General features: G+C 57.0%; 1 protein-coding gene across 8 annotated transcripts in view; it reads right to left on the bottom strand.

Annotated features, from left to right (window-relative positions):
• Window positions 1–4,499: 4,499 nt before the first annotated feature.
• Window positions 4,500–12,715, bottom strand: part of SLC43A2 (solute carrier family 43 member 2) — a 60,226-nt gene continuing 52,010 nt past the window's right edge. For all 8 annotated transcript variants that reach the window (XM_063598842.1, XM_034941229.3, XM_034941226.3 and 5 more), the window contains 3 exons: window positions 8,349–8,422; window positions 6,699–6,822; window positions 4,500–5,860 (listed from right to left, as the gene is read on the bottom strand). In XM_063598842.1, coding sequence (XP_063454912.1) covers window positions 5,699–5,860; window positions 6,699–6,822; window positions 8,349–8,422 — 360 coding nt within the window. In that variant the 3' untranslated portion in view covers window positions 4,500–5,698. The remainder of the gene's footprint in view (window positions 5,861–6,698; window positions 6,823–8,348; window positions 8,423–12,715) is intronic.

Below are 12,715 nucleotides of genomic sequence, written 5' to 3' on the forward strand. Positions count from 1 at the left end.
TCGCCCAGGCTGGAGTGCAGTGGCACGATCTCGGCTCACTGCAAGCTCCACCTCCCGGGTTCATGCCATTCTCCTGCCTCAGCCTCCCAAGTAGCTGGGACTACAGGTACCCGCCACCACGCCCGGCTAATTTTTTTTTTTTTTTCGTATTTTTAGTAGAGATGGGGTTTCACTGTGTTAGCCAGGTTGGTCTCGATCTCCTGACCTTGTGATCCGCCCACCTCAGCCTCCCAAAGTGCTGGGATTACAGGCGTGAGCCACTGCGCCCGGCCCTTTTTTTTGTATTTTTAGTAGAGTTGAGGTTTCACCATGGTGGTCAGGCTGGTCTCAAACCCCTGACCTCAAGTGATCCACCCCGCCCCCTCTTCGGCCTCCCAAAGCACTGGAATTACAGGCGTGAGCCACCGCGCTGGGCCCAGACCTTACTTTCTTGACTTGGCCACAAGTCTGTCCTGCTCAGAGCTGCTGAAAGTGGCTCTCCTATTGTATGGGCTTGGGTGTGGGGTGGTGGCCCTTTCCCTGTCCCAGCTGCCTTCTTCCTGGGCACTGAAAATGATGCTACCATTGTTAAGTGCCAGGTGTCCCACCGTGCGGGTCTTCACTGCGTATCCACGTAGCTGCACCACGCAGGCATTCTTTCCTCCCTTTTGCAGATGATGGCACCAAAGTTCAAGACTCGCCCAGGGCCACCAAGACAGTCCTCTAGCCTTTGGTCTTCCCTCCTTGCCTCCTCGGCCTGGGGTGGTGGAGCCTCAGTCTGAGAAGGGTGGAGGTCTGGGTGCTGCTGGTGGCCGTGGCTCAGTCTCAGAGCTGCCCGGAGGGGGTGAGGATGGCTAACTTAAGGAGCACAGGCAGAGGCTTCCTGCCGGCAGGAAGAGGGCTGAGCTGCGGAAGGCCACCCAGGTGGAGTGTGCTGCACCTCCTTCAGTGGCCTTCAGGAGCTCTGTCCTCACCCAGGGATTGGGGTGAGTCAGGGCATGGGGAAACAGGCTCACAGAGCCCACCTGCTCACCCTGACCACCCCACCCCAGGGGACCCCAGGCTCCTAACTCTCAGAATCCCACAGTCTGTATTGGCGGAAGACGGGCTGGCACCCTTGAGTTAGGCCCCCGGTCGTTGGCACAGATAAGGGGAGCTGCTGCTGCTGAAGGAGCCCGACGGCTGATTCTGTGGAGGCTTCTCAGAGCTCCTGGCAGGAGCCCCTCACCGCAGGAGGCCCACAGCACGTCCCCCAGCCCCTCCCAGCTGCATATCCTCACATTCACGCGGCTGCCACACAAGTGCGTCGGAAACTCCACTTGGCTGAACGTGATTGTGCTGCTGTCTGGGACAGTCTTATGCATGTGAGCCCAATACTGGATGTCCCGCCATTTTCAGCCCTGGGGCCTATGGCAAAGTGACGCCCCCCTCGGAGTGCACGGTAGGCAAGGAAGGTTTAAACGTAAGTTCTGACCAGGACGATGCTGGGTGCAAGAGGGGACGGGGACGGAGCAAAACAGAAAGGATCCACCAGGGCCTGCAACCACGTCTTTGGCCCCGGTGAGGGGTGGGACCTTGTGTATAGGTCCAGGCAGCAGCAGCTGCAGACAGAGGCCTAGAGGGTTTGGAGAAGGCCGACCACAAAGACACGCCTAGACCCCAGAGTCTAGTGAGGAGAGGGACTGGGGGCAGTGTTTCGGCAGCAGCCCCAGCCCCAGCCCCCCTCCTCACTGATCAAAACCCCAAGGGCAGGGAGCCCTTCCTGCTCCTTCCCGCCAGAGCCTGGAGGATGAGGGGCAGATGGGAGGCCCGGCCACTGGTGCCTGCTCCTTTGATCAGCTGTAGTCCCTTCCCCTTCACAGGGCACTTGTCTTGCTGGTTGGGGTCACCAGGGATTGCTCCCCCAAGTACCCATCAGCCTCCAGGGCCCAAATGATTCCACGCAGTAGCTCTCTCCCCCTCTTCTGAGAAGGCTCTTGGCTCCCAGAAATGGAAACCATGCCTGGGCCTGCTCCCCTTCCTTGGGCTGTGACCCCCCTGCCACAGAGGCCCCCCCGCCACAGAGGTCCCCCCCGCCACAGAGGCCCCCCCCGCCACAGAGGCCCCCCTGCCAGAGGTCCCCCCCGCCACAGAGGTCCCCCCCGCCACAGAGGTCCCCCCTGCCACAGAGGCCCCCCTGCCTGAGGTCCCCCCGCCACAGAGGTCCCCCCCACCACAGAGGCCCCCCAAGCCAGAGGTCCCCCCACCACAGAGGTCCCCCCCGCCACAGAGGTCCCCCCCGCCACAGAGGCCCCCCTGCCTGAGGTCCCCCCGCCACAGAGGTCCCCCCCGCCACAGAGGCCCCCCAAGCCAGAGGTCCCCCCTGCCACAGAGGCCCCCCCGCCACAGAGGCCCCTCTGCCAGAGGTCCCCCTGCCACAGAAGCCTGGTGGCCCCTGAGCTGCTGCTCCGAGTGGAATGTCCTGGTCTAGAGGCCCTTGGCTGCTCCAGTGTCTTAAGACCTATATATGAGTGCTGGCTCTGACCTTGAACAAGCTACTCCATCGCTCTAGGCCTCGTTTTTCAGGTGTATATGATGATCGTAGCTCTAGGCCTCGTTTTTCAGTTGTAAAGCAGGGATGATCATATGTGTTTAACTCCCAGATTGTTATCAAGGACAACAATAGGAAAACATGTCACCTGTCAGCTCCACACAAGGCAAAGTAGGATGGGTGACCCCTGACTAGGGGGTGGGAGTGCAGGGAGCACCCGACCCATCTGGCCAGCCACAGCCTCTGTACCCTGCTCACATTTTCAGGCCTCAATCCCCAAGCACTGTTGGCCCTGGACTGTTTCCCCCCCTCAATTCTGTTTCTCAATGCCTGCTTCTTCCCAGTAAGTGCCACACCCTGAGGGTGGGTGGGAGAGTGAGGCAGCAGTGCCCACTTTGGCTGGGACTGGGCACTGCTGGGGACAGCACGGGCCACGTCTTCCCCATCTCAAGACTGGCTTTTTGGCTAGGCATTGTGGCTCACGCCTGTAATCTCAGCACTTTGGGAGGCTGAGGTGGGAGAATTGCTTCAGCCCAGGAGTTCCAGACCAGCCTGGGCAAAACAGCAAGAATTCATCTTTATGAAAAAGAAAAAAAAAAATTAGCCAGGCATGGTGGCACACACTTATAGTCCCAGATATTTAGGAGGCCGAGGTGGGAGGATCCCTTGAGCCCATGAGTTGGAGGCCGTGGTGAGCTATCAGTTGCACCACTGCACTCCAGCCTGGGTGGCAGAGCAAGACCCCAACTCAAAAAAAAAAAAAAAAAAAAAAAAAAAAAAAAAAAAAGGCGGCCTTTTCCCAGCTGGCAGCACCCTGGCTAGTTAGGGTTTCTCCGAATCTGCAACTCCTGTTTGATGGCGGGTCTCAAATGCTGGCGGCAGAGTCACCGGTCAGCGGCAAGGCCTGGAGTCTCCATATGGAACCAGCACCCGGGAGCCTCTGCTGGGGGTGATCATGGAGCCGCACGTGGAGGCTGGTGGCTCTGATGGTTCGAACCGTTCCTCGGCAGCACAGCACACCCGCTCCTGAGGAGCCACGGAGCTCATGAGCGTTGGCAAAGTGCTGTCAGTGCTGGCTGTAAGGAAACAGGCTTGACTTTTAACTCAGCCTTTCCCAAACTTGACTATAATACTTTCTTGAAAATCAGAATAACCACTAACATCACAAAACGAGTGTTCTCAGGAGTGGGCATGTTTATCTCGTTCTCTATTTTTTTTTTCTTTTTGAGACGGAGCCTCGCTCTGTTGCCCAGGCTGGAGTGCAATGGTGCGATCTCGACTCACGGCAATCTCCGTCTCCCCGGTTCAAGTGATTCTCCTGCCTCAGGCTCCCGAGTAGCTGGGATTACAGGCGCACGCCACCACGCCTGATTAATGTTTATTTTTAGTACAGACGGGGTTTCTCCATGTTGGTCAGGATGGTCTCGAACTCCTGACCTCAGGTGAGCCTCCTGCCTTGGCCTCCCAAAGTGCTGGGATTATAGGCGTGAGCCACCACGCCCAGCCTTTTTTTAAATATTTGAGTGAAATAAAGCCTAGGAGATATGTGTTCCAGGCGCCCAAGCTGTTAATGCGGAGCTTGAATGTGGCCTGGACCTGCCCTTTCCTCTTCTCCTTTCATCCCCCTCCCTGCCGCCCACATCCTGAACTGCTCTGAGCCTGCAGAAGAACCCAGCGGGAATCTTCAGGGTTGTGGAAGGGTGTAGGGATGGAAAGGGACCAGGATTCGCCTGTTTGGCTGGGAAAATAGGCAGAGGAGGGTGGCTCACACTTCTAAGACGTCTGCACAAGCCCAGTTTGTTTGGGGGTTGGGGAGTAAGGTCTTTTCCTGGCCCACTGTCCCTCCCGAGTCAGCAGTCCCCCAGAGAGACGAAGAGCAGCTGGGCACGGCTGGAGCTGGTCGGTGGCAGAGAATCTTGTCCTGCCTTTTCTTCTCAAGCTCAAAATAGGCACATGCAGCTATTAACTGATATGCCAGAAGGGGCATCCCTTACCCGGAGGAAAATGGATTTATTGCTTTATAAAAAAGAAGTCTAATAAAACTGAAGAGAAAATAACTAAAAATCCAAACATCAACTCACCCCTCTAAGCACGCCCAGGAGGTCTCAAGACACACTTCTGGGGGCAGTCAAGGTGGGCGGGTTGGTGGGCCAGGCGGACGGGCCTCCCCCGTCATCAGCTCCAGGGCCCCACGGAGCCCGCCGGCAGGGGGTGCTGTGGGCCTGTGGCCTTGGACAAGCTCCTGGCCCCACGCCAGGATGGCTCCTGGGCACTGGCCCAGCTGCAGGCCTGGCGGCTCCCGCCTGGTCAGTGGGGATAAGGGCTAACTCCTAGAGCCCACCCGACCCCACACACCCCTCGGACCCACCCACGTCCCCACCCCAGCCTGGACCTCCGTGTCTGCCGGCCACAGCCTTTCGTCCACCTCCACAAAAGCAGCTGTGTGTATGTAGGGGGTGCCCTGGCGGCGGTCCTCAAATTCCCTTCAGGCGGCAGACAGAATGAGGGTGACAGTGAAAACGTGTCCGCGGCATTGGCCCTCGGGGAGGAGGCGAGGGGTCCACCCAGCCCGCTAAAACCTCTCCAGGGCATAAGCCAGGTGGGGCTTCTCCACCGGCCTCCAACGGGTGGGCAGGCCCTGGACAGGCGACAGGGGGCTGGAATTACAAAGGAATTAGCACCAACAACAGGAAGCGGGTCCTTCCTTCCTCAGGCAGCCTCAGACTGGCCGGGGAGGGGGTGGGGGCCAGGCGCGGGAGAGACAGTGCAAGCCTTTGTCCTCAGGCAGGTATGGCTGTGGGCATGCAGCCGAGGGGCAGGTGGCAGGCAGGGGATGGCAGCCCCCTCTGCTTTGGCAAGAGGCAGAATCCAGACACTGGCAGAGCGCCTGCCTGCCGGGCGTTCCTGGCTCCTCCTGCAGGCACCACAGAGACCCCAGGCCCCGGGTCCCCAGGGGGCGGCAGAGCAAAGTCAGGGCAGCCCCTGCGTTCGGCAGGAGAAAACTCGCATGTCCGGGGCCCTCTCCCGTCCTTCCACCACAGAGCTCCGAGGCAGGGCCCCGGGAGGGAGCGTGAACGCTGGCATGGAGACGGCGAAGGTCCTGGGGGTGCGTGGGGTACTCTGGAGGGGCAGGACAGGGGTCAGTCACTGAAGCACAGGCAGGAGACCGCAGTTCCGAGGCGGCAGCCACTACACGAAGGCCTCCTGGTTGGACGAGCCGTTGATCTTGAGGAAGAGTTTGTCATCCTCCTGCCTCTGCTGCAGCTGCCGCTCCAGCTGGCGCCGGTAGCAGATCAGGTAGAGCGGGAGGCAGAAGCCCAGCAGGCTGAGAAGGAGCAGCCCCACGTTCACCTGGGGAGGCAGGGAGGCCACGCATCACAGGGCGTGGTGGTGGGCCGAGGCTGCAGACCCGCCCTCCACTCGGGTTTGGGAAAGGGGAGAAGGTCACGGGGTGGAGGGGGGAGCGAAACAGGAAGGCCCACAAGGTCCCAGGGCCCGTCGTTCCGTATGCCAGCGTCCCAGTTCCCAACTCTTCACAGGCCATGTGGCCACCCTCAGGGCCTGGGCCCCCAGGAAACACGGGCTGATCTGAACCTCTGGGCTTGGAACAAGTTCCTGGTACCTGGTGAGGAAATCTGGCCCTCGGAGGTGGGGCGGGGACAGGAACTGTGTTCTTTTTTTTTTTTTTTTTTTGACGAAGTCTCGCGCTGTCGTCATTCAGGCTGGAGTGCAGTGGTGCAATCTCAGCTCACTGCAATCTCCGCCTCCTGGGTTCAAGTGATTCTCCTGTCTCAGCCTCCTGAGTAGCTGGGATTACAGGCACCTGCCACCACACCTGGCTAATTTTTGTATTTTTAGTAGAGACCTGGTTTCACCATGTTGGCCAGGCTGGTCTTGAACTCCTGACCTCAAGTGATGCTCCCGCCTCGGCCTCTCAAAGTGCTGGGATTACAGGTGTGAGCCACCGCGCCCGGCCCAGGAACTCTGTTCTATTTCTCCCCAAATCAGGTCCAGAGAGGACATGTTCCTTTTCCTGCCTGGCCACCATTCACAAAGGGACTCTTAACCAATCCTAACCAATGCTCCCACATGTCCTCGGGGCCCTGAAGCCCCCAAGGGGGACCTTGCAGCTCGCAGTTAGCAGAAGGGGGCAGGCGCCCATGACCCACCATCCCCCGACCCCTCTTACCCACAGAGGGTCTCCCTGGAGAGGACCCATCATGGCCAGAAACAGCGGCTGCTGCAGAAGGGCGAAGAGCGCGCTGATCAGAGACTGCAGTCCCGTGAGGCTGCCGAACTGGGTGGAGGGGTACCTGCAGGGCAAGCGACAGCTCACAGCCATCCTGCCTCCTGGGCTTTGCTTGGCCCCAGGTGTCTGGTGACCCCGGGCTGCACCCTTGGTGCCAGAGAAGGGTGGGGTGCCAGCCCTCGGATTCCTTCCTGCTGGGCAGTTCTTTTTTTTTTTTTTTTTTTAAGATGGAGTCTTGCACTGTTGCCTGGGCTGGAGTGCAATGACACGATCTCGGCTCACTGCAACCTCCGCCTCCCCGGTCCAAACGATTCTCCTGCCTCAGCCTCCCTAGTAGCTGGGATTACAGGCGCCCGCCACCACATCTGGCTAATTTTTTGTATTTTTAGTAGGGACGGGGTTTCACTACATTGGCCAGGCTGGTCTCAAACTCCTGACCTCGTGATCTGCCTGCCTCGGCCTCCCAAAGTTCTGGGATTACAGGCGTCAGCCACCGCGCCCGGCCCTGCTGGGTGGTTCTGCAAAGTGTTTCTCTTTGGACCAGCTCCAGGCCCCAGACTCTGGGGAGGGCCCACCCCACTCAGCTGTGCCCAGGGCCTGTGGGTGTCTGGCTGAGCCGAGTGGAAAGCGTGGTGCCAGCGGGGACCTGCGGTTTGGGAAACAGGCCCAGAGAGGAGTGTGGAGGCTGGGCTTGGCTCTGCAGTGCCCTCGTCCAGAGAAGCATTGAGTAATCGCGGAAACTCAGCACCACAGATCCCGCCCCCTCCCTCAGACCCTGCCAGGACAGCCACAGCTTCCTCCAGGCCTGGGGAGGGGCAGGCGGAGGGCAAGCGGAGCTGGGATTACCCCAGGGGCTGTTGCGGGAATTGGGAGAGAGTTCCGGGCTAAATCTTAGCACATGTCAGGCTCTGCTGGCCCAGAGGTGGGAAAGGAATCCCAGCAACACATGAGCTGGTCCCACATCAGAGACTGTGGATGATGATGTTTGAGTTTCAGTTTTTGGGTCAAGGCCTGAGCCAGAGAAGAAGGAACCACTGTGGTTCCTTTTATGTTTCTGGGGCTTCTTGGAAAAAGATACAGGTTTCATTTTAGCCAGGGCTGGAGAAAGCTACGGCCAGAGCTGGGCGCACTGAGGCTCTGGATGGGCCTGTCTGGTGTATTCTGGACTCAGTCACCCATGTTGCTGCCCGTGATGAGGGCCACTGGAACTTCAGCATTTAGCTTCAGGCAGCCAGAACCTACCCATCCTTCCCAGTGAGCAGCCAGGGCCAGCCCCAGGACTCGGCTGTAGTGGCCCCTGAGGCCATAATGAGCTGCACAGGTGCCTGACCCTGACTGGGGGAACTGACTTCGTGTTGAATGCCAAGGCTTGTGAGCACCCAACTGTCTGCCCACTGACCCGCTTCCCACGAGGTATGGCCTTTCCCTGAAACACCCAGCAGAAACCCTGGTACCTGTCCCCTGAAGCAGGAAGATGGGCCCTTCTGGGACAGGCTGACCCTGCCTCAGAGTCTCAGTCCCACCAGCAACCTCCCCCCGGCCATTCCCACACCCTCGCCCACCAGGCCACCTGCGGCTTCCAGGACTTACACGGCGGCGTACAGGCCCCCGACAGCGGAGTGGATAAATCCTCGCACGATTGTGTGCAGGATGAAGGAGAGGATCTGGGGGAGGAAAAGGCGACTGTGAGCATAAGGCCTTAAGGGACCCTCCCCTCAGCCCCCGCCCTCCAATTCCTGGGGGCCCTCACCCCAGGGGCAGTGTCAGCCTGGAGTTGGATCAACCCCATCCTCCGGAGCCAATTGTGAATTTTCAGAAATTTTGCAAGCCAGTCGTTAACACAGTCATTTTTTGTTTGTTTGTTTGTTTGTTTGTTTGTTTGTTTGTTTTGTTTGAGAAGAAGTCTTGCTTTGTCGCCCAGACTGGAGTGCAGTGGCGTGATCTTGGCTCACTGCAAGCTTCGCCTCCTGGGTTCAAGCAATTCTCCTGCCTCAGCCTTCAGAGTAGCTAGGATTACAGGCCCACGCCACCATGCCCGGCTAATTTTTGTATTTTTTAAGCAGAGATGGGGTTTCACCATGTTGGCCCGGCTGGTCTCAAACTCATGACATTGTGATCCACCCGCCTCAGCCTCCCAAAATGATGGGATTACAGGCGTGAGCCACTGCGCCCAGCCTAACCCAGTCATTATTAAAAATTAAATTATAGGCTGGGCAAGGTGGCTCACGCCCGTAATCCCAGCACTTTGGGAGGCCGAGGAGGTGGATCACCTGAGGTCAGGAGTTCGAAACCAGCCTGGCCAACATGGCGAAACCCTGTCTCTACTAAAAATACAAAAAATTAGCTGGGCGTGGAGGCGGGCACCTGTAGTCTCAGCTACTTGGGAAGTTGAGGCAGGAGAATCGCTTGAACCAAGAGGTGGAGGTTGCAGTGAGCTGAGATCACGGCATTGCACTCCAGCCTGGTGACAAAGTGAGACTCTGTCTCAAAAAAAAAAAAAAAAATAATAATAATAATTAAATTATAAGCTGAGAGTGGTTGCTCACACCTGTAGTCCCAGCACTTTGGGAGGCGAGGTGGGTGGATCATATGAGGTCAGGAGTCTGAGATCAGCCTGGCCAACACAGTGAAACCCCATCTTTACTAAAAATACAAAAATTAGCCGGGTGTGGTGGCGGGCGCCTGTATTCCCAGCTACTCAGGAGGGTGAGGCAGGAGAATCGCTTGAACCAGGGAGGCGGAGGTTGCAGTGAGCCGAGATCGCACCACTGCACTCCAGCCTGGGTGACAGAGCTAGACTCTGTCTCAAAAAAAAAAAAAAATTAACTTACATAAATTTATGACTAAATAAATAAATTATATTAAAATAAAGGTAATGAATACTCAAAACTCTGAAAAGTCATCACTTCCTGGCCTGGTGCAGTGGCTCACGCCTGTAATCCCCACACTCTGGGAGGCCTGGGAGAATCGCTTGAGCCCAGGAGATCCAGACCAGCCTGGGCAACATGTCAAGACCCCATCTCTGCAAAAAAATATAAAAATTAACTGGGCTTGGTGGTACGTGCCCGTAGTCCCAGCTACTCAGGAGGCTGAGGTGGGAGGATCCCCTGAGCTCGGGAAGTCAAGGCTGCAGTGAGCCAAGATCCCACCACTGCACTCGAGCCTGGCTGATGGGAGTGAGACCCTGTCTCAAAAAAAAACAAAACGAATGAACAAAACCACAGAAAACCTCATCCCTTCCTAATTATTTTACTTGGTTCACTAGAGCCTGTGCACGCATCAGGCTTTTCTTTTTTATTTTTTTGGAGACAGAGTCTCGCTCTGTCGCCCAGGCTGGAATGCAGTGGCACGGCTCACTGCAAGCTCCGCCTCCTGGATTCAAGCAATTCTCCTGCCTCAGCCTTTAGCTGGGATTACAGGTGCACGCCACCAAGCCCGGCTAATTTTTGTATTTTTTGTAGAGACGGGGTTTCAGTAGGCTGGTCTCGAACTCCTGATCTCAGGTGATCCACCCGCGTTGGCCTCCCAAAGTGCTGGGATTACAGGTGTGAGCCGCCGCGCCCGGCCAGGCTTTTCACATCTACTGTAGAAATACCACGTGTCACTGTGACTCTCTAGTTCCACAGTCAGTGGCAACACATGGGCAGCTGGAAATCAGCCACGGTGAGTGCACGTGCACCGTGGAAGTCGGCAAACACTAGAACCAGGGCCCCGCTGACAGACGTGCATGGGCACAGCACTGAGCAAGAGGTTGCTGACCACGGCCTCGAGCTGCCCTTGCCCACCACGGACTGTGCTCCAGGGTCTCCCAAGCCTGGTCACCCGGCCCTCCCAGCAGGTGGCTGCCCTCTCACCTCCCTCGTGAAGTGTTTCTTTGCTTTTTGTTTTGTTTTCTTTTTGTGGTTTGTTCTGTTTTGTTTGGTTTTGTTTTGGGACGGTCTCGCTCTACACCCCAGGCTGGAGTGCAGTGGTGTGGTCTCGGCTCACTTCAACCTCTGTCTCCCGGGTTCAAGCGATTGTTCTGCCTCAGCCTCCTGAGTAGCTGGGATTACAGGCATGTGCCACCAGGCCCGGCTAATTTTTTTTTTTTTTTTTGAGACAAGGTCTCACTCCGGTTGCCCAGGCTGGAGTGCACTGGTGCAGTCTCAGTTCACTGCAGCCTCAACTTCCCGGGGTGCAGTGAGCCGAGATTCTCCCACCTCAGCCTCCTGCGTAGCTGGGACTACAGGTGCACTCCACAACACCTGGCTAATTTTTATTTTTAGTAGAGACAGGGTGTCGCCATATTGCCCAGGCTGGTCCTAGTAAAGTTCTGTCGCTGTCTGTGGGAGGAAGGCTGCTGCTGGCGGACTCCACAAACTCCGAGAGGCACTTTCTAATGGTCCCTGGCCGGCACAGGAGCCATCCTCTTGGCCACCAGGTCCCTGTGGTCGCCTTGTCTTCTGTACACAGCCCTGCCATCCCGCTCAGCAGCCAGGACCTGTTCCCAGGCATGTGGGTGGTGGGGGGGCAGGGGCTGCTCTTGGCAGTGTTGAAAGAGGGCTGTGCCCAGTGCCCACACACACACACACACACACACACACACACACACACGCTGTGCAGGCCTCTCCACCTCAAATGCCTTGTTGCCTTTTTACAACTTTTCTTTCAGTGAGACCTACATAAAACAAAAAGATGACTGTCCCCACTGAGCACTGCCCCTCGACTGGACAAGGCGGTTAGGGCAAAGGTCTGCCAGTCTTGCAGAGAAAGCAGCCCAGGAGGCCAGGGAGGGCCGGAGGGATGCAGCACCCCCTGGGGCCGGCACGAATGTTCCACGGCCCGCTGCGCTCTGCACGCCCAGTGTCGGCACGTACACACAACAGTTCCCACGGTGGGGCACACCTGGGTGTTCAACGTACCTCAAGGCCACCTGTAAAAAGGGAGGGACTCTTACTTCCCTCCTGGACTTGACCCAAGATGCCATCTGGACTCAGGCTACACCTCTCTGGAAGGAAGAGCCACACTCGCGTCCCTCCACCATTTGTAAATTTAGGGATTGGGCCAAAACCTACTGCTAGACCCACTTTCACAGACCAGTGGGTGGAGCCAGGCAGGTGACAAGGGCCACCTTACTCAAAATCTCTGTCAAAAATCAGGTTCCAGAAGCCTCAAACGTTTGGCAAAGAAATTCAGTTTTGTTTTTTTTTGAGACACAGCCTCACTCTGTCGCCCAGGCTGGAGTGCAGTGGCGCAATCTCGGCTCACTGCAACCTCTGCCACCCGGATTCAAGCAGTTCTCCTGCCTCAGCCCTCCTGAGTAGCTGGGATTACAGGCATGTGCCACCACGCCCAACTAATTTTTGAAATTTTAGTAGAGACGGGCTTTCACCATTTTGGATAGGCTAGTCTCAAACTCCTGACCTTGTGATCCACCTGCCTCAGCCTCCCAAAGTGTTTTGGTTTTTTTTGTTTTTTGTTTTTTTGAGACAGAGTCTCACTCTGTCATCCAGGCTGGAGTGCAGTGGCGCGATTTCAGTTCACTGCAACCTCCGCCTCCCAGGTTCAAATGATTCTCCTGCCTCAGCCTCCCGAGTAGCTGGGATTACAAGAGTGTGCCACCAAGCCCAGCTAATTTTTATATTTTTTGTAGAGACAGGGTTTCACCAAGTGGCCCAGGCTGGTCTCAAACTCCTGAGCTCAAGCAATCCACCTGCCTCCGCCTACCAAAGTGTTGAGATTACAGGCATGAGCCACCGGCCTGGAATGAAGCTTTTGAATCCAGATACGAAGGCACCATCAAGGTCTTCCTCCACTCTGTTCAGTGTAGAAACCCCGTGAGACTCTGGTGACAGGGGAGCAGATGCTCCCACCAACACCACAGATTGGCCAGACCTCTTTGGATGTCAGATTCCAGCTGCTAGAGCTGATACAAAACAAGTAACTCTACAGCGACCCCACACACTTCCGGGAAATGG

Source organism: Pan paniscus, chromosome 19 (assembly GCF_029289425.2).
Source record: "Pan paniscus chromosome 19, NHGRI_mPanPan1-v2.0_pri, whole genome shotgun sequence".
Lineage (NCBI taxonomy): Eukaryota > Metazoa > Chordata > Mammalia > Primates > Hominidae > Pan > Pan paniscus.